This window comes from Oculina patagonica, chromosome 7 (assembly GCF_052425735.1).
Source record: "Oculina patagonica isolate OP01 chromosome 7, crgOcupat, whole genome shotgun sequence".
NCBI lineage: Eukaryota > Metazoa > Cnidaria > Anthozoa > Scleractinia > Oculinidae > Oculina > Oculina patagonica.
Genome location: NC_135764.1, coordinates 1,015,459 through 1,037,158, shown reverse-complemented (window position 1 = coordinate 1,037,158; position 21,700 = coordinate 1,015,459). Strand labels below are relative to the sequence as shown.

Genomic DNA, 21,700 nt, shown 5'->3' with positions numbered 1-21,700 from the left:
GAATGAAAGGTTTTCCCCAGGCCCGATTTGAAACGAGCCAAAGGAACCAACAGAAGTCTTGTGCTTTCAAGAAAGCCCGTACTCTTATGTTGATTCGGCCAAAATTGGTTGTGTTGTTGACACTGCCGGTTTTTTAATCTTTTCCTTTCTGACGTGAAAATGGTGACGTCACCATCGCTTTAGCGTTTGCGCAGAAACCTGTTTGTCTAACCTTTATCTACAGTGTACTCTTTAGTCACCTTTACAGCCGCTTCTTGGGATGTCACGCAACGCTCCCCCAAACGCTCTTTTTTTTGCGGGGGGGGGGGGGGGGGGGCATTGCGTCACATCCCAAAAACGGCTGCTAAGGTGACTAGTTATCCTTTGGCAACCGTTAATTGGGTCGTCATGCAACGCTTCACTGCTATTCTAAGCTTGCGTGACTACTCACATAATGGCTGTAAAGGAGACAAAGAAAGAGAGAAACTTTATTGCTAGGAATTACATTTGAATCAGTACATTTTAGTTGTTCCTGGTCCTCATCGGCATCAGTCATGTAATTGAAGCTGAATAAAGGTTTTTTTGCGTGAAAATAATTCTTGTTGGATTTCTTGTTACCCTTACATTTACTAGACTATTACAAATCCTAAAATAGACCTTAAGCTTTGTTTGCCTATTTTTTTTTTTTTTTTTTTTTTTTTATATTTTTTTTTTGGTTTTTTTTAATCCCCTTTTTTTTTCCCTTTTTTTATATCCCCCCCCCCGTGCCCCAAATCCTAATTTTCCTGTGAAAATTCCCCAAATCCCCCTTCCCATTTTTCCCCTTTAGGCCCCCCAGTACGCACCCACGCGTACGTGAAAGAAAAAAAAGAGGCTATTGCTGGGGGAACAATGTTTTGCGTACACGATGAAATATTAAATTGTGAGCTGCTGGGGGTCGAGCACCACTTGTCGCTGTTCTTGTAAGCTTTCCCGAATATACCAACACCAGCTTGTGAGCAGAATTGCCATCTGTTTACGTTTATAACCTGAAAAATCAACTTCTTGAATCCCTCGTGCCCCGATCTTATCAATTATTTGCTTCCATTTTGCCAACTCCTACAACGCCGGCCAATGGAATCGAGCGACCCAAGTTCTAGATAGCGTAAAAACGCCTTCAAAGTAGAACAGCAGTCGTTGACACACAAATGTGACTGACCACTGTCTAGCCGACGTGCTTTGTTAAAATTTTGCATCAAGGAAAGAAGACCCGATATAAGGCAGCCATCCCTGCGTGCGTCATTCTCGACTCCGGAGCACTTCTCTGCGCTGACTGACGCCCCCCACCCCCCCACCCCCCCCCCCAAAAAAAAGCTCTTGGGTCGAGAATGTCTCCGGATAGGTCACTCGTGCGTGCGCCTACCTATATTGGACACGTTGGCTTTCCGCAAACCACGTACGCATGCTCCCGCTTTTCTCTCGCTTCTTCACACGATGTGTTTTAATGCTCGCTCCGGACCAGGGATCCACCTCGAGTTCTTGGACCGCGTCACGCTTGTGAAGGCCTGGAATACGTGCAGTGTTGAAAGTCTGCCCACCTGATTTCTTGCTATTTGCACACAAAAATCTATAGAATCAGGGTTGAAAAGCGCTCTTTTTTTGGTGCGCGTCATTTTTCGTTGAACAGAAACGAATCCCCCCCAGGATTTTGGCTCAGTAGTTCCTGCTAGGTCTTCTAGAAACCTTGCAACACGATCCGGCCAAACGCACGCAACACGGTGCAACATTGTTGGATAGTGTTGCGAGATTTCTAGAATTTCCGAGCTGGCTAAACGCGCACAACATTTGAACGCAACATTGTTGTACGCAGCATGTTCCATACGTTTGGAATATATTTGGCCACTCTGTTGCAAGATGTTGCCTTATGTTGGATGGAAAAGAAAATCGAACTAGTGCGCATGCCTAGGCGTAACAATGTTACACAAACACAAACGTGACCAAACGAGTACAACATCATGCAACGACCAAAAATGTTGCAAGAAAAATTTGACCATTCTCAAACTTGATCCAAAATGTTGCAACAATCTGGCCAAACGTTTGCAACTTGTTGTGCGCAACAATATTGTGTGAGTTTGGCCGGGTCCGGTAATACGGGCAACATTTTTGTTCAACTTGTCTCGCAACAAAATAAAAGCTTTTATTATTATTATTTATTATTACCGCGCGCTCAACTTGTCTCGCAACAAATTTCGGTGTTGCAAGTTGAAACAAATGTTGCGAAAAGTGAACTCGGTTCTACATTGTGCACAGGTTGCCGCAACTTGCAACATCTAAATTTGTTGCGAGACAAGTTGGGCGCGGTAGTACTGATCGGGCAACAACTCCTTCTACTTGCAATGCAACAATGTTGCGAGACAAGTTGAACAAAAATGTTACCCGTATTACCGGGACGTGCGACTTTCGATTGCTCGCATCAATCCTCCGCAAAATTGACGAGAGCACGTAAACTGTCACACGTGGCTGACGTACGAAAACAAATGCTGTTTCACGTGTAACAAATAAAATCTAACGAGTTGTCGACAGAAAAAGTGAAATGGCGGATATTTCAAGTAAAGGTTGGTAAAACAGAAAATGTTCACGGGGCGATTTGTTTGCAAATATTTAACAGACTTCTTGATTTTCACGGTAAGTATCACATTTGATTTGTGTAGTAGCGATAGCTTAAATAAATACCGTAATTTACGAATTTAGTTACAAAACTCGATATTTGTTTGGCAATTTTTTACTTATATTCAGGGCCTTTCTTCAGCGTTGTTTAAAACTTAGACAGTCTTTTTCAAAAACTGAGTATCCTATGAAAATCATCTCCCTTAAACCCCGAGCCTCGAAAAAAAAAAAAACGAATGTGCGAATCAGCTGTCTATGGGTTTTTTCTGTTGCAAACTTTTCAATATGGCTTTTTGCAACGCCCCCAGCCTTCCCATTTCAAGAGTTCTAATTCTTGAATTCGCTTTAAAGTTTGCATTACATTGAATTTGCACCAAACAAATCTAGAGGTCATCTACCGTACTACTTTATTCTGCGCGCTTTTTTAACGTTTATTTTTTGAAAATGATTGTCTCGTCTCGAGCGCGAAATGAAGCCGCGCGCGCTGGTTGAATTGCGCGTACTGCAATCGATACGCGTATTTGATTTTTCTTCGTGCCACCCTGAAGAAGGCAGTATTGCCGAAACGTCGGAGCAGTTTTATACCGCCATTTAGCGTCATTTTGAAACATTAGCAATTATTTCTAGCCTAAAAGACGCTACGCAGTTTTCAACTATTATTAACTACATGTATTTGAAACATTGACGCGCGCGCACCACTGATGATTTCTTGTGAGTGGACGGTTGCCCCTCCCCCTTTGGACTGTTGCCCCACCCCACCTTTGGCTTTACCATCATAGGTACAAACAGATTACTTATTTAAACCAAATTTGGCCGCAATTTTGAGAAAACCGCCCCGGGGAGAAAAATAATTTCTGCACCGTTTTTTGCACTTTCAGTAAATTTGTTATTTGAACGGCCTAGGTGAATAAAAACTTTCGTTAGTACCAGAGAATCCCTTTTGCATGAATCAATTCTCTTATTTTTCTTCAATATTTTGTATTCTAAATAACCTTAATATCTGTACGCCTGTCTGGTTGTACTGGTTCTGTAAAGACTTTTAGGAACTCACAATAAAGAGGAAACCAAACCAACTGGGAAGGAAAAGAAGCGAAAGAAATCAAAGCGGAGCCGAAAAAACAGCCTAGTAAGTACCGAGTGTTTCATTAGTGAAGTCACGTAAACCTTAGGGCGCGCTTACCATTTGTCGGAACCACGGAACTGGCCGGCAGGTCTGGTAGTTTTAAATGTTTTAAATGGGCTTTTTTTCACGAAATGGCCTACATCCACCACAACAGTGTATAATATTTATGCTTTGACTAATATGACAGGACAAATCTGAATAACAATGGAATTCTGTTCTCGAATATAACGGTCGGGCCGGTCAGTTCATGACTAATGGTAAGGCGAAAATGTAGGCAGTAAATTATATAGCAGGGGATTGTTAGTGCACTATTAATACTCCATCAAGAAACATGCAAGTGGACGAGAAGTAAAGCACTAATGGATAAGAACAATTATGCGCACTGTTCTACTATCATGTCTAAACATATTAAGTGGTTCCGTCAAACGCACATCCAGTAAAATCAAATCGCCCTTTTCAGTTCCATAACATGGCTTTCAGTTAATTCCTTAGAATCATTCAAGGTGACTTTTGCTTTTTCTTTTATTCCAGGACCGGTTGAGCTGGGAGATGCGAGCTCGCTGTGATGTCAAACTTATGTGGCAGATCTCGGTACGAGTTACGTTTTGTTGTAATCGTTCGTTTCTTTGTTTCGTGCATGTTTACAAATCCAGAGTGATTTTCTTTTAGAATACCATCATTCTTGTCACCACTTCATAGGGTGCGATCGTTTTTGTCGGTAGTACCAAGTGTAACGGCCGCTGGCTGTTGAAGATTTTTTAAGAACGCGCAGAGTACTCAAATATCAACCAATCAGATTTTTGCTGTTCTCGATGTGGGTCAAAAGAACCGAAACTTCTGTGAACGAGAATGGAATACCAAAACCTCGTTGTCCTGGACCATGTATCCTTACGAAAAAAAAAAAAAAAAAACCAAAAAAAAAAAAAACAAACCCCCAATACAACAGTACCCCCCCTATCCTTACTACCAATGTTTTAGAATGGAACGTGAATTTCCAACTGTTAGTTTGTGTGCACTGAAAAATATGTTCAGTAAATCATGCCATGCAAACCTCAGCATGTACATATCTCAATAACGGACCCTTTTGCTCTCTGCTTACTCACCGTAGATTGGTGAAGGAATAGATATATGCCAAGGACAAGAAGATTACCTCTATGAAAACGACTGGTAAGGACGCTAGTTGTCGCATAAGCCATGACAGGGCAATTATTTTTATAACATAAGCTGATAAGTAAAAGAAGCAATGGTTTCGCATCGTGACTTCGTTGTAAATAGTCTCGCGTCTTTGTTGGGACAAATTTCATGCCACTGAAATGTTGCACGTGTCAACATTGTTTGCACTTGAGTCACTCGTGTGAACATCACTTGTCTCACTTGCGCTTGCGCGCTTGTCTGTGTAGCATACTGTGCTATCTCGTACCTCGGATCTCGTTCCTTACTGTTGACGAAAGGAGTGACTATCCAGAAAGTTCCGTTCCAGGAACAATTTCAGTTTGTTTTAAAAACGAAAAAACGAAGAAAACACAAGGAGTTCGATCGAGAAATGCGTTGAAAGCTAGGCGTGCGCAATGCAACCGCAAGTCCGATGTTTTCAGACTTCAAATCAGAACCTTCTAGGGTTGCTCGTTTTCCGACAACTGGTCAAGACAGTTTTACAGCAGCTAGAAAATAATAATATGGACCTAAATTTTTAACATTCAGCTGTTTGCTGTTTTCTTTTAGGACTCCTACAGCAGACGATATTAAACTTTTCGATCAAAGAAAAGAAGAATGTAAACAAGGTTAGTCTCCAAGTATTTTGCTTTTTTACGTATACCTGTAGGTAAGATCTAGATTAGCTCAATTTTGACTTGCCCACAAACAGACTGTTCAAACAACACCACGAGTTATGGTTTAAGAGATGAGGTCACTTGTGCAAATGGCCTCGGAAAACGAAACATCTTTCCTCCGCGAACTCTGTTTGAATATTTATACCTACTCACACCTCTTTGGTACGATTTGGCGTGTCTGGCGAGTTTGGTGAAGCCATACATGCAGTCGTATTTTGGCAGGACGCAGTCGAGCCAAAATACCCACGGCGAGACCAAACGAGTTTGTTATGCCGCCAAAGCGTATCAAAAAGGTCCGATAAGGTATTTACTCTACCCAAACTTGATAAAAATCCAGCGACATCAGGCCGACCTGTTCGCGGATTCGGCAGTGACAGGTTTCTGATTGGCTGAAACAAGTAATCCACGGTCACTTGCTTGCAGGCTACAGTAGTCAGTAACACAACAACACTGAAGCGATGAAGTGAATTTTTGACCGACACTATGACACTTTCATCATTTTTTTAGTTGTTTTTTAGTTGATATTTTTAGTTTAAAGTGTCACGCATCAAAAGGAAGTTAACGCACATTTACTGTAGTCAGTAAGGGATGATCTCGTTCCCACATCTCGCGGGTTCGAAGCCGCGAGATCTGGGACGAGATTATAAGGAGATAGAAGAAAACTCTGCTCGTAGGGTATAGTCAGTCCCTTTTATATTCAAAAAACCCAGACTAGAACAAACCAAAAAGTTTTCTAATTCCTGTGCTACAATTGTTGTTATTCTTTTATTTGTTTTGCAGATTTTCCTAGTTTTACTAGTCCAAGACCATTTCGACAGACATGCGGGAAGGATAACTGTTTCTTTGAAGATGGATCAATACTTAATTTATAACGAAACGGAAGCCGTATTTATAATATAACTTAACCGAAATTTGTATAAATAGCTATTTTACATTATAGAGCAGCGTATAGAATAAGGAATGAGATATTTAAAGTCGCACTGAAAACAAAAAAAAATTATCGTGTAACATTTCTCGGATTGTATGTTACCATTCTTTAATTTATTTCAGGAATCATTTCTGAACAATATATAATAGATGTTATCTGTAAATAAAGTTCTTGATTTTTTTAAACTATATTAAAAAATCTCCTGTTGATCCGGCCGTTCTGACTAAATCTAGCTCGCCTAAAACCTTTGCCAAGATAATGCCTCTTCTCCGTCACTCTTCCCTGCTTTAGACCACCGGTGTATGTTCCTGGCTTAATTTCGTTCATCTCTTTGCGTGATTCAGTTATCAGACGGTCCGAGACTGCCAGATAGCAAGAGAATATACTGAGAATATACCCCCTTTCACTCCTTCTCCCTCCCAGCCGCCCCACTTACCGACCTCAATATAGAGACAGACGTATTGGCTGGTCTGGTTACCCAGCTCCACGGATATTAAGTGCAGGAACAAATCGCTGCAATAATTCAGAGATGCGTGTATTAAGTTGTTCAATATCGGCTAAGGGGCAGGCTATTAGAATATATATATATTTTTAAAATTCTCGAGACAAACTGGTTAAGCGACTTTTAAAGCGTCTTTAGTATTTGACCATTTTACTTTTTTTAGAACAAGCGGTCTGCGTCAAAAGCTATCGGAACTGAAGTGTTTCGATCACTTCATGATCAAGGACGTTCTGCTACGTGTTCAGGGTTCAAGATTCTTGACCAATGCCAGCTGCAGGGTTGCTAAGTGTAAAATTTTGATTGCGCCCTCTAAAATAGAAAAGGGTTGTCAAGTGAATGTACGAACTAAATAAAATGGCTACATACAGAAATGTACTTTAATATCGATGTTTCTGACGATGTTATTAAAAATAGTAGAAGAAAAATAAATATAAGTAAATTTCGATAAATTACTGAAAATTATTCAGTATGGCTAGTGAAGTCATTTTCATTCCAACAGTTTTGAAGGCTTCACAACTATTTTGGGCTCCCTTAAACCTTGACGTTTTGACAAGCATTTATGTTACAGAAACCACAGGAACCAAAGTATTTCTATGACTTTGAGATAATTTTCCCGTGGAAAATGTTCTGCGTTTGGAAAGTTTTGTGCAGTACTGAAAGAACTGAAGATACTACGCGCCCTGTGATTGGTGGAAAGCCATTTTTAAAAGGGTTTGTTTAATAGTAGAAAATAATAGAAAACGTTATTGTTTTCTCGCTTCCATGGAGTTGTATGGAAATTCTCATAAAAGTGTGGGAGAACAGGCCAAACATCGGTGACGTGGTGGTTGGTGTTTGTACAGCTTTTCCTTCCGAGCCCGGGGGTTCGAGTTACTTTTTTCTGATTTTCTCTCAAGCACCCCCTTCGATTCTATGCAAACATGGAAAACGGTTTATATTCCTTGAATGATAAACACATCTTTTATCCTACAAGAGCGTACTTTATCTCAAAGATTATTTTAGAAGTGAGGTTTCTTAGTTCTTACAGAAAGCAACTGTTTCGAAACTGTAAGACCATTGTGTGACGCATTGTGTGACATATTGTGTGACGCAAGTATTTGTAGTTTGTGTTTCTTTGAACCCGTCCCTTGATAAAAGCTTATCTAAACATATGCCAGCAAAGATATTCTCACCCGATAACTAAAAGTTTATCGATATGAATAAAGATAGCGAAGTTAAGCTCTATATGCACGTTTTTTGGCTGTATCATTAGGCGCTGCTGGAGTTCTTTTAAAATTCTGATTAATTTGCAATTCTCTTTTCATTTTGCCATGACGTCACTACCTCGCATTCGTTGGACTCTAAAATGGCGGCGAAATCGTGTGGACCGTAAGGGTAACATTTTGGCTGGAAAAAACGAAGATAAACTCACCTGGATTTGACCGTTTGAATGTTATTATTTAGTTGACAAACAAGAGAACTTATCAAGAACAATGGCTTCGCATTACGGGGCGCCATCTTGACCTTCAAGCCACGAAACGGAAAGTGTTCCACGGTAATGCGGTTCGAAGGAGTTTGAAAGTGAAATACGGCGAGATTGTTCTTGTGGGAGTTTCACTTGTTTATGTTCTAGGACGTCTACTCAGACAAAGGAAATGAAAGATTTAGCATTCTTAGAAGGCATTGTCGCCGCTGTGGCATGTCAAGATACACAAAAAAGGCTGAAAGCGGCCGAAGATCTCTCGAACTACCTGAGCGACCCTTCAAATGGAATAGAGTTTATAGGCTTCGACAAGTTACTCGATGGTCTTGTTGGGTGGGTCAACAGTAGTAATTTCAGGGTAAGTAGACGGTTAAATGCCATCTTGTCAATGGGATTTTGTTCTTGTGCATGATTGATCGAGAGAATTTATAGCGAGTTTCGCAAGCGTGCGACAGACAATTTAACATTTGTGGACCTGGTGGCCGTAGTAGTAGTAGTGTGCATGTATCAGAATACAGTACAGTGAGTAACTCAGGGGATTGTAAAATATACTTATTTATTTTCAGCGCAGTGGTAGTTAACCTTAGAACACAGTCGTTGATTAATTAAGACTCAGGCATTACTGCAAATTAGTGAAACCATTCCTTTATTTTCTTTCACGTATATTGGCACCCTAGCCGTTCGTTCTGTTCCATAATTGAGTAGATTTCTCGTCGTTTCCACATAAAATTATCATACAAAGAAACGATAACCGACTGTTATTTTGCCTTTTAGATAAGCCTTACAGGACTGGATCTCCTTCATCAAATTGTCGACCGGCTTGGAACCAACTTTCGGAGCCATCTTTTGCCAGGTTAGCTTTTATAATATAAGGTATTCCCTGTGTGCTAAATAATAAATAATCTATTTCCCACATGTGTCGGGAAAGTGACTAGATACTAATCTGTCGCTTTTGATGTCTGGAATGAGATCTATCCTGCAATAAAAGTCTGAATGTTAAAGTCATCGAAATAAAACCTAAAACCGGCCATTATTTAGTCTCTTAAGGAGTTACGAAATGTTTTGTTGGCATTCTCGGTCTTTGTTTACACAGGCAAGTTTTGATTCGGTAGTTTATGTCCCTTGTGTAATAGATTCGAGCAACAATATAATAAGCTTAATGCGCTTTCTATTTTGCTCAATCTGCATTTTGAGTTCAAGTCTGTATAACAAGTCGCCTGTGAAGGCGTTTGTAAATTCAAATTGGCAGTAAAGAGACGAGGTCATTAAAAATAAATACAAATTCTGGTGGATAGAACTTTCCACAGCAAGTGAAGTGCCTGGTGTTATATTGTTCACGCCGTGTTCGGAGTTTCCGTGTTTTGTGTGAAAGCGTATAAATTCTGACAGGCAATTTGTATCGAGCCACGGGATAACTCCATGACTAATAAAAATGTTTTTCTTACCTCGTCATAGAGTGTTTATATAAGTCGTGCTGAGGAGATGTTTACAGATAGAGTGTCAATTGGTTTATGTGCTATTTAACTTCCAAATCACAATAGCCTGTTAGTCACGACAAAATTAAATTAAATTCCTTAATTCACTAGAGGCGCTTTGTGACTACAGATATGCATACTGTTTATGTAATAACGTGACCAACAAATACCTGCCTTAAACAAGGTAAAATAAATTTTCAAGGCTGATTTTTCTAACAATTTTGTTTTATAACAATTTTAAACTTGCATACACTTTTCTCTTTTCTGTTAATTTAATTTGAAATTGACTTTAAAAATTTCTCATACAGTCATGCAATCTTTCTTAGCTCATTCCTAAATTGTATGACTTGGCAATGACATATGTTTCACATACTTGTGTATGCATGAGCGTTATGTTTACCCAAGCAGAAAATAAGTTTGCATATTGCATGGCTGTGTTATTTAATGATTCAGGTTTAGTCAAAAGTGGTCAGCAATAAATTAAGGGCAATTCAGATTATCTCACATTTAAAGAAAGCCTCAAGTAATTGATTGCTCTATAGTACACTCAGGTAAGGAGTGAGGCATATTACATTGGCATTGTTTTAACTTAGAATGTAGCAATATATTTTTTTATTATAATCTAATAATTGACCAACTATCCCTCCTTTGTTTGTTTATAATTTTTTTATATGCTTTGTGTTTTGGCTCGAATAAAACTTTGTGGTTTTTCTGTAAGATTTCAGAGTGACCAAGGTTAAACTTTATTTGCCAAGCAATAATTTATCACTTTGAATCATAATTCATACATCTTTTCATCACATTGTACAATTTGCAAACCTCAAAGCAGAAACTGTACACAGGTATATAGGGTTTCAAATGCTTTAGTTGTTTGTTTTGACAGTATTGCTAAACTTTTGCTATTTGTACTATTTGAAGTTAACAGGTTTTAGAAGTTTTTATGGTTAATCGTATCTCATATTAGGTTCTCTTTTTACAATTGGAATCACTGATCACATTATTAGAGACTTATCGGGGGGTAAAGAAAACAGATGATCCAAGTTTTCCATGGAGCAAGTTGAAGACATTGTACATTTGTTATAACCCAAAGGCCTTTCTCAGTGGCCTTCATTCATTTGCCAAAATAAAAAGTCCAAAAAATGTTCCTTGCCCGATCAGGAAAATGATGAATAAAATCTACTAACCTAACAGAGAAATCGACTAGCTCTGGGCTGTGGGCAGAAGTTTCTCTGCATGCTGCTTGATATTTATAAAAAAAAGGTTAACCCTGCTGTCAAGCCAAGTGGCTCATCAGGCTGGAGCTTATCCCAGTTTCTGTAGCATGAAGCGGCTTGGAGTATTTCTACAATCCCCCTGGATGGGATGCTATTCCATCGCATGGTTACCCCAAGCAGTAAATTTGCCAGTTCACATTTATACACCTGGGTTGAGAGAGGCACTATGAGAGTAAAGTGTCTTGGCTAAGAACACAACGCAGTGCACCGGCCAGGGCTTGAACTCGGACTGCTTGATCCGGAGTCCGGCACACTAACCATTAGGCCACTGCGCCTCCCACCCCACTTGATATTTATACTTAATACTTATACAACTGATGTTTTGTGGTATCCTGGCAAGTAGTTTATTTTGTCAAAAGCTTTATTTACATGCCATATCATATATTTATTGCAAAATAACCAAGTTACTTGCCTGTGGGATTGTTTTTAACCTACAAGCTTCAAATCCTTTATAATCAATCCAACAACCAATTAGACGAAACCAACCTAGCATGCAGGCACTTGAACATGATACGATGAGGCATGCTACTGAATCAAAGTCACACAACAATTTTATGAATCATATTTCATTTGCAAAGATCCATAATGACACTTGATTTAATGTGGCTCTCGAGAGGCCTTCCAAGGGGTAAAAGCGACAAGCAACATGACCCTGAATACTGGCGTCGCAGGAACATTTTAACAGGGACAAGCCACCTCATTATAGTACTGAAATGTGACAGCAACACAATAGGGTGAAAAATGACAGCAACATTTACAGCTGTTAGCTAGGCAACATTGGTTCTCAGAAACATGCAACATTGCAGCACAGCTACCCCACCTTGGAAGGCCTCTTTAGAAGCCATGGGATTTTAGGAGATTTATTAAGAACATACAGACTGATATTAAATCAAGTGATAATGTATCAGTCAAATCGAAGGTTCAACATCCCTCCCCCCGGGCAACCCCCCGGGCATTTGAATTTTTGGAAAATTTGTGTTCAAATTCCCGCCTCCCTGGGCCAAAAAGCCGTTCAAATGCCCTACTATAAGCCTATTTTTAGTGATCAAATGTCCCCACCCCCGGGGAAAATTAATAACTAAACAGATAACTGTTTTAACTGTGTAGCTTTTTATGCTCGTAAAATTTTGTCTGCATACCGACTTTATAAATAGACCACACAGTTTTTTCCTCTATTGTGTAATAAATACATAGAAGATAACCAATACATAGAATATAATCTATCTCCACCATGATTAAAAACCCACGTGCGTTTACTGGGACACGTATAACCAGAAATCAAGTCTGCGTTCAAATTCCCCACCCTATGTGGTCGAATCAAATTCCCCACCCCCGGGAAGGCTTTGATTATCAAATTCCCCTCCTCCCGGGACAGCAGAGGTGTCAAATGCCCGGGGTATGCCCGGGGGGGGGGGGATGTTGAACCTTCGATTTGACTGATACATAAGACAAACAAATTTGATATAGAAATAAGATGGACTTGATAAATGACCTTAACTGCTTTTAAATATTTCCAATTTTGCATTTTTTAATTTAAACAACCCAGGAGTTGTAGAAATTAATTTGTGACCTATCCATTAAAAGCTTTATTCAAAAGTGCCAATTGGTTTAGTACCTTAGCCGTAAATTGTCTATAAAAGGAGTTAATTTGTCTGAAATTAATTCAGGTTTAAACAAATAATTGGATAATAATTTCTCTATATAGTTGTCTTAGCTAGTCTTGTAATAGAGTAGTATAGGAGTGGTGGTATCTAGGTAATTTTACTTTTAATCTCAAGAGATTACTGGTCAGGAGTTATTTCCTATTCCTGACCTGTAATTGGTTTTGATATAAATGGATTATCTACTAAATCCATTTCCGGGTTTATATCCAGAGGCAGACAAGGCCAACAATTTACCCTTTAGTTCAGGCAGTCATGTTGGGCTAATGAGTTTTGAGCAGGCTTGTAAAAAGCCATAAAAATAGTAGGTAAGGTAAGTGCATGACTTCAAAGGACAGCGCATTTTGAAAAATTGGCCAATTTTTTCATGGTTTCATGTACAATCCATCTTAGTCTTCTATAACCAGCTCTACATTAAATCTTAGACACAAATTTTGTGTCGTATGGCGATATTTAAAGAGAATAGACACAGTCCGTCTTGGAATTTTGCCAACCATCAGCTTATTTTATGGTGTTTTATTCTGTTTAAACATACAAATTAAATGTATAATGTTTATGTGTTGAGTAAATGTTGTGATGGTTTAATTTAACCTTGGTACATTCTAGTATTTTCCTTTGCTTTATATTCTAACATAACCATACACCAGAACAAAGGAAAATGCCAAATTGTTCCAAGGATAAAATTAAACCACTGACAACTTATATGGTATGCTTATTAGAAAAATGCTGCAAAAATACTTTTAAAAATATATTTTTACCTGTTCTTCCAGAAAGTGCGGTCTGCTGTTAGTATTCTTTCGTTTTAAAAGTGGTGTGAAGATTTAAGGGAATTTTAATTATTTTTAAGGTTTTGTATTGCTATTAGTTTTTTCCTCCCGGCTCCATTCAAAGAAAGATTGATTGAAAAAAAAACTTGCTCTCCATGTATTTGTAATCTTTTAAAAAAGCTTAAAACATAAAGCTTTGAAGGTGATTGTTTTGAAATGTTTCAGTCATAACAAAAACTTCATTTTAGGATATTATTGAAATAATTTGCATTAGACAAAAATAGAATAAAAACATGGTTTACATTAGCAGTATGCTAGTGAATATTTTCAAGTGAGCTGCAGAATTTGCTAGTTTAATTTTTTTCTGCTTAAACAAAAAAGTCTTAAGTATTTTAATTACCTCCTTAAGTTTTAAGCAAAGATGGCAAAACTGGAAGTATCGTAAGAGAGCTATTTTAACAGACTTCCATTTCCTTTCACTTAATTTCACGTTTAAAAATGTGAATTTGAGTGAAAGGAAATGGAAGTCTGTAACACCATGCTGAGCCAGCTGACAAACTGTAATTAGCATAAAAATCTTTCAACTCATCTTAGAATATTAGAATAAAAGAGAAAATTATATCACCAGCTACATGTAACTACAGTTGTATGCTGATCATTCTCTTGTGAGCCGAACCATCTTTGCCTTCCTTATTCAAAAATTATAACACATTCTGTGGTAAGTTGAAGCTTATACATGTATTGTTGCGTATCAACTCTTTCTGAATTTGATGATATTCATTGCTAAAGACAGATGCCACATGCAATCGGCATATTTTTAAACTTTATACAAATGACCATTCTCCTTATATTTGAAAAAAGTACACAATTTAAATGTGAGAAGGACATTTTTTCCAGATTGCCAAATTTTAATATTCTACAAAATTTGTATTTTTGACTGTGCGCAGCTCTATTTCACAGCTGTTTCTTTCTTGCTTAGAGGTGTGTTTTTGAATTTATTATTTTCCTTGTCTATTTGCTTGTTTCCATCATGTGCCCTTCCTCTGTATGACACAATTTTTTGAGGCAAAATATTTTCCTACATGTACTCATAAAGTTAAATTTTATGTGAAATTTTTGTTCAAAATGTGACAGCTTTTTCCTCAAGTTTTACATTGATTATGTTTTTAAGGAGGGGTGATATTTTGGGGTGTGGGCAATCTCTTCAGTATGTTCAACTGTTCAATTCTTTGTTGAGTCAAGGTTAAATTTATCTTGTTGGTAATTTCTCTGTAACATTATCAAAATACATTTAATTTTCACATAATTTTAAAAATCTTAAATTTGGTTTTCAAAAATATTAGCATTGTAAATATTTTGGCTTGAATTCTGACAAGCAATCAGTTTTTCTGTCTTATTGTGTGTGGACATTTTTAATTATAGAGTTAAAAATAAACAGAAATGATGGTTCATAAGTCAAAGACTGTAAATTCTAGAGTTGTATTGAAATATTGTCTTCAGTTGCTGGGCCATTACATTTTTATATTATTATCTGAGTGACTTTCCTTTTGAATATTTTATACAGATTAAGCGAATCAAAATACTTGACATGTGTAAAAATTTTAGAATGTTTTGTAAGTTGTATAATTATATACATGTACATACTAGTGAATTCCTCAAGGTGCAAATAATTATTCAGTCTGCAGCTTACCGTATTTACTCGATTAAGCGCCGCCCATCGAATAAGCGCCCCATTTGGGACAAAAAAGTTAATAAGCGCCGCCCCCGAATAAGCGCAGCAGTCCTGATGCGGCGCTTATTTAATGAGAAATTCCATTTAACCTCAAACAGCACTATAAATCAACTCTATAACAAACCTATAACAAACCTTTTTCATCAAACACGATGTTTTGCAGTTCAAAGTGATTGTTTTACCGTTCACCCATTAGTTTACTATCCAACATTCTTACAATACGTAGTTCTGCATGTAAATGTTGTGAAGGCCACGAACATTGCCAGGACAGCTAGCGCAACTTCTCTCTTCAGCAAAAGACGAATACTGACAATCAAAAGACGCTATTTTTAGTTACTGTAAAAGATTAGATTCTTTGTTGTGTCCAATTTTAAATAAGCGCCGCTCTCGAATAAGCGCCGCACTTGAAGTGCGAAAAATTTAATAAGCGCCGCGGCGCTTATTCGAGTTAATACGGTATAGCTAAATACAAGGGGTAGTGAATGGTAAATTAGAGACATTGCGAGATGACGAGACCAAATATGTTCTTTGAGCCCGACACTTTCTTAGCCTTGCAAAAGAAATTGAGTCTCCAAGAAGTGGTCACGAAAAAAGTTGAGACTGCAATAACAAAATTTGGTTAAAATTTTGTGAAATGTGTATTTTTGAAGGAGGATTTGCCACTTCTAGTAAATATAGATCAAATTTAAAGCCATTCATTGTACTGAGATCATGATTTAGATATTCATGAGTTTATTCTCTAAGCTGCTATTTAAATTCAAACTGAAGCTTGTGAAATGTCTTGTTTATTTCAGTTGTCCCTGGTATCATCGATAGGCTAGGAGACAGCAAACAGCAGGTTTGGACATTTTCTTTTTATTGTAACATTTATTTTTATTAGTTCTTTGGACATTGTCTATTATTTCTTTGCTTTAGTGCTGCCTTAACACTTACTTCAGATGCCAGTTTGAACAGGGCATATAAACAAGGGTGGGTGCTTCATCAAGGCTTGCATGGGGTACTTAAAAAAAATGTAAGGCATATTTCATTGAAAAATAAATATCACAATGCACCCATACCTATTAAGTTATTATAAGTATTTTTGGAGCCTAGTGGGTCATCAGGCAAGTGTTCAACTCTTGTTTCAGTCTGTAAGATGACATAATTAGGGTTGTATTGTAACTCTCTCTAGGTGTGATGTTAGTCCATTATAGGTTACCATGGGCACATAAATCATGTTGCTTGGTAACTGAACACTTATGATGAAGTGGATGCTTAATCTACAGTGTAGAGTGGGTGGAAATTAAGATTTTTGAAGGGTGCCAGTGCTAAATGAGGATGTACATTTATGGTATTTAACTTTTAATAGCGTGTAATATCATTTTGTGTTCATTTTGTATTCTTTAAGGTGCGAGATTCTGCTCAAGAATTGCTTCAGAAGTTTATGTCTATATCGACACCTCAGGTAACTTTACAAGCACAGAAACAAATTATTTTATTTAGTATGCATGTATTCCTTGTGTGGCCACAAAATTAAAATCTCACTCTTAATTTGTGTCTTACAGATCATGCAAAGTAACAGAAATATTTCATTATTTTGTTATGTTTCACAGCATGTGCTTGAACAGCTAATCCCAGCGTTTGGTCACAAAGCCTGGCGAGTGCGAGAAGAAGTGTTACACTGCCTTGTTACTGCTCTAAATGCGTAAGTTGGTGAAATATTATACAAGTCATGACTAAAAGGTTTTTTCTTTGTAATTTTGTGTTGTTTTTATACAATGATTACATACATTCAAGAAAAGTGTTATATTTTACATGTAACTCTTTACATGAATTTCTGATGTAGTGTCCAATATCAACTCTGGTCTAACGTATTTTTAATCAGACAAAAGAAACGAACAAAGAAGAAATCAATGTATACTGGAACGTAACTGCTTTGATCAAATGCTTAATTTCTTGTCACTAATATTAATTCAAAAATTAATTTTTGGTTAATTATCTGTTGGGATAATTTATATGTTTAGTGGTTGGGAAGTCCCAAAGTCTTATTTGTTTTGTTTATTTAGGTTTGGCCCTTCATCTCTGACTATCTCCAAATTTGTGCCACATATTTGTAAGCTCCTTGGTGACCCAAACAGTCAGGTAACAACATGTATTGAAAGTTGTTCAATAACAAAGCAAGTTTTGGTCGTACTTCAGGTTAAAAATGTATGGTATTTTAGATAAAACTTGCAGTTCCTTTGATAATAATGATGATGATGATGAATATTTATACAGGATGACCGTTCATCAACTTGTGTTCAATTGCTTCGGGTTTTGTTGTGCTTTGTAAACAGTATTTTATAATAATAATTATTATTTTTTCTATATTTAAAAAAGTAAACTGCTCTATTCACAGGTACGTGACAGTGCTATCAATAGTCTGGTGGAAATTTACCGTCATGTTGGCGAGAAAGTGAGAGTTGACCTGAGTAAGAAGGGAATACCGTCTTCTAGGTTGGTATAGCTGAATTTACGGCAAATTTGAATATTTAAGGTCGTTACCTAGATTATAGATTTTCAGTGAAGCAGATAAGTAGATGAGTAATGCTGATGTTTAGAAACAGAGAAGGGTTTAGATAGACCCAGGAAATTGTAAAATGTAAATTATATTGTTTTCCTTTTTCCACAGCTCTAGTGAGTCAGTATTTCTGTGGTGATGAAAGCTTACTATTTCAATTTAAAGAAGTTACTTACCCAGAAGCCATTGAGTCGGCTTCTAGATGTTTAATTTTAAATGTGGATGGAGAATTTGACCTTGTTTATCGATGTTAGAATTTTTTTGCTCTGACTGCTAACTTAACAGAAGGGAAGAGCCCCCAAAACAGGGTTATAAACATATCCCTTTTTGGGATACAAGGGAATGGTTATTATCAAAACCTGAAAAATTTTGGAATTGTGGTGGTTGTGGGGGGTTTGAATTGTTGTGTAGTTTGTTACGTCATTGTATTATTGCTTTGCTCAATGTTTATTTCCACCATTTCCTACAGGTTATCAATTATTTATGCAAAATTTGACGAAGCAGCAAGATCTGGAAATATGGCCATTAATGAACCCAATGGTATGTATGTAAAAAACTACTAATATCAACTTGGGCAACTCTCATGCGACATGTATGTTGATGTGTTGCTCCTTGCATTGCATAGGGGTTTACACCTCTTACGATTACATGTAGTTTCTCTTTACTACTTCTTGGCCGGACATTTTGGCATATTTGATCGGACAATGTCCGATGACCGACAGTAATTTCCAGTCTTAATGATGTACTGATGCTGAAGTGCCATTTTATGTCAGAAGGAGTTAAGAGTGAATAAAATATGTCAATAAGGAAATGCTTAAGGGTTGTTCCTCTCAGGAATAAACAGAGAACAGGTTGCTTTCTTCCCACTTCCAGGATTGTTAATTTTTTACACAGGGTGTGTATTTATTTATGCTAAAATGTATTGGAAAGTTCAGGAAAAAATCTTTTCTCATGCTCAACTAAGAGCAAGTGTGGTTGCGTATTGTCTCATCTAGTTTCTTAGTTTTAATATTGGATTAGTACATGCAAGTCTTAGTATTGTTTTTATGTTCAGTGCCAAAGGCAGGAGTCATCTAGGCAACAGCAAGAGGGATTTATAGTCTCATCAGTAAATTAATGTACATAGCAGACAAAAAAATGATTACTGGTACCTCCTTATAGTAGGTGACCAATTGCAAAGAGGTTTGAGTCAAACCAGTTAAAATCAGATTGAACTGAGGGTTTTGAAGACAATGAAGACAATGAAAGTGTCTCAGTCTTCTTTCCCATTCAGTATAGAGTTGAACCAATATTTTTAAACACAGTGTTTTAGTTGTAATATTTTAAAGTGTATTGCTAAGTGCTGGCCAAGAACAATTTCCTGAAGTATGTTATTTTTTATTGTTCCTTTTGGTGTCTATATCATTAATTGAAATACCTAGTATGATTAATTAAGTGAAATGATACTGACAAATGGAATGATAAGAATGAAATTTCTAAAAATTAAAGGTTGTCAGTCTGTTCTTTGGTTTTTTTCTGAGGTTAAAAATTGGTTTTGAATCAACGTTTTGACCAGTTTCACTGATCTTCTTCAGGCTTGATATAAAACTAAAAGGTAATATGGCAGATTGTTGTTTTGCTGAACGATCCGCCATATTGACTTTTTTTTATTGTCAAGCCTGAAGAAGATCAGTGAAACCGGTCAAAACGTTAATTTAAAACTAATTTTTAACCTCAGAAAAATTTCAAAGAACAGACAACTTTTAATTTTTAAGAATGAGAGGTAAAATTTTCCTAGATACGATGAAATTTTCTATTTTCTTTAGGTACAAAAATGGCCTCTATTGATTAAGGTTTGCAATGTACTAATTGGATTTTTTTTAATCCCTTATGCATGCTTAAAATTTAATTTCTCTTGAAAATATCAAACAAAGTCAGGCATCCAAATCTTGAGAATAAAATAACTGATCAGGAAAGGAAAATTATCCTGATATACAATCAAACTTTCCCAACTAGGACCATACTAAATGAATTGAAATGACTAAAGGAGAATTTGTAGATTGAGTTAAATGTCATTAGTAGACATTCAGTTCTTGAACTGGGGTTTTTTCATATAGCAAAAAAAAATTATTTTCAATTAGTTTAACTCCAACGCTTAATAACATTATGTACAAAAAATATTTTTTTTGGTCCCTTAAAACTTTGTGAATAGTGGATAAATTAAGTGGCCAACTTCCAAACAACTTTCAGAATGATTCCTGTGCTTTCCAGTTAATTCAATTTAAGTGAAATTGCATTATGTAAAGAATGTTGACATTTAGAATAAATTGCTCTTATTCACATAATTACATTCCAGTGAAACTCAGCATAAAATATTTTAGTTTCCATTCCTTTTTCCTTCTGTTTACAGTTCCTAAGCTAAATCTTCCCACATTCCTATTTTTAGATCAATGTTTGAGGCTTCCACAGTTCCATAAATACACTTCTCGTGCCCTAGCTGCGTCTTAAGAGTTTACTAGGCATAATACAGATCTTTTTGTTGACATTGTGTCTGTTCTCCTTTGTGCCCGCTCAGTGTTGTGTAAACTGCATAATTTAAATTCAACATTCCTCACAGTAGTCATGCAAGCAAGGACATTGTATATCACAAGAATAAGTGGTCTAATATCTGATTTAGAAGCGTTCAAAGTACATTTTCGTGGGGAGGTTTTGTTTGTGCATGTGTGAATAATTGAATTCAAAAATTGAATATTTTGTCACATCTGTGTGGCATGTGGAAAGATCTTGTGAGCATATATTAATTTACACAACACATACTTCTAAGCTTGAATGGTTTCTAACCTTAAATGACCATTTTAAGTTGATATTAAATCATTGTTTTTGGATTTCTTTCATGGAAAAAACACCAGTTCCTTAAATAAGGTGAAGATTTTTTTCTCATTTTGATTAATAAATTATTGGCACCAACTGTGCTCTCATAAAATATTAACTTGTGGTTGCTTGCTATTGGTTGCCGGCGCTTTTAAATTCATTTTCAGTTAGATGCAAAGTAGGTTGAAATTTCACTTATTGGTCATAACCTAGTTTATGCCAAGAATATTACTGCACCTGGGTAATTGAATGTTTTGATGAAATTGACCACTCAAGAATGCTTTTATGGAATAACTTCCCAGTATAGAACAACATCTTCAATTGGCTGGCTAGAAGGGAGGTTTAGGAAGATCATTTATATGCTGTTCTAGCAGACATTGTAAAACCAAACATGGCTTCTCTTGTGTTTATTCACCAAGCATGGATGTAATGTAGGAATCAGACATGGAACAGAGATTGTTCATGGATCAAAGCTCAGAAAGATTGCCTTAGTTTTACAAGTGCAAAATGTGGCATGGATTTGTGTATCTGTGTTCAAGGCAGAGGACTGTAAAACCTTGGATGTTGTAGTTTCATGTCTGCTTGTGACTGAAGTGATATGGTGGATGACCTTTTGAGTTCTGATGGCATTTCTAAAGAATATTTAGTGATTTTGAAGCAGATTGAAGACTACTGTAGTCGAGGGCCGGAGATAGACTTGGATCTTCAACAAAACTCAAATGGTAATGTTTCAAATGTTGAATTACATGTAAATTAATTTTCATTTTGAGCAGCTCATGACACAGAGTTTCACTTTGGTGATCAGCTTACATCAGATGGCACTTTACAGACAGATTGAGTCCATTTACATTTCTAGTCAACATGGTTTATGATTTGCCTTACTGAAATAATTACATTTTGACAGGTAGAAATGGTCACACAATAATATATGTC

General features: G+C 36.9%; 2 protein-coding genes across 2 annotated transcripts in view; both read left to right on the top strand.

The window, feature by feature from the left end:
* The first annotated feature begins 2,497 nt into the window (after positions 1 to 2,497).
* Positions 2,498 to 6,714, top strand: LOC144660063 (uncharacterized). The gene is made up of 6 exons (XM_078520622.1): positions 2,498 to 2,573; positions 3,669 to 3,751; positions 4,280 to 4,339; positions 4,857 to 4,915; positions 5,471 to 5,529; positions 6,358 to 6,714. The coding sequence occupies exons 1-6, from the start codon at positions 2,552 to 2,554 to the stop codon at positions 6,447 to 6,449; spliced, it is 375 nt and encodes a 124-aa protein (XP_078376748.1). The 5' UTR covers positions 2,498 to 2,551; the 3' UTR covers positions 6,450 to 6,714.
* Positions 6,715 to 8,326: 1,612 nt separating this feature from the next.
* LOC144660774 (CLIP-associating protein 1-like) overlaps positions 8,327 to 21,700 on the top strand; it is a 42,957-nt gene continuing 29,583 nt past the window's right edge. The window contains 8 exon segments of the mRNA XM_078521500.1: positions 8,327 to 8,827; positions 9,244 to 9,322; positions 16,173 to 16,216; positions 16,766 to 16,822; positions 16,971 to 17,062; positions 17,424 to 17,499; positions 17,756 to 17,853; positions 18,387 to 18,457. Of these exon segments, the coding sequence (XP_078377626.1) occupies positions 8,642 to 8,827; positions 9,244 to 9,322; positions 16,173 to 16,216; positions 16,766 to 16,822; positions 16,971 to 17,062; positions 17,424 to 17,499; positions 17,756 to 17,853; positions 18,387 to 18,457 (703 nt within the window). The 5' untranslated portion in view covers positions 8,327 to 8,641.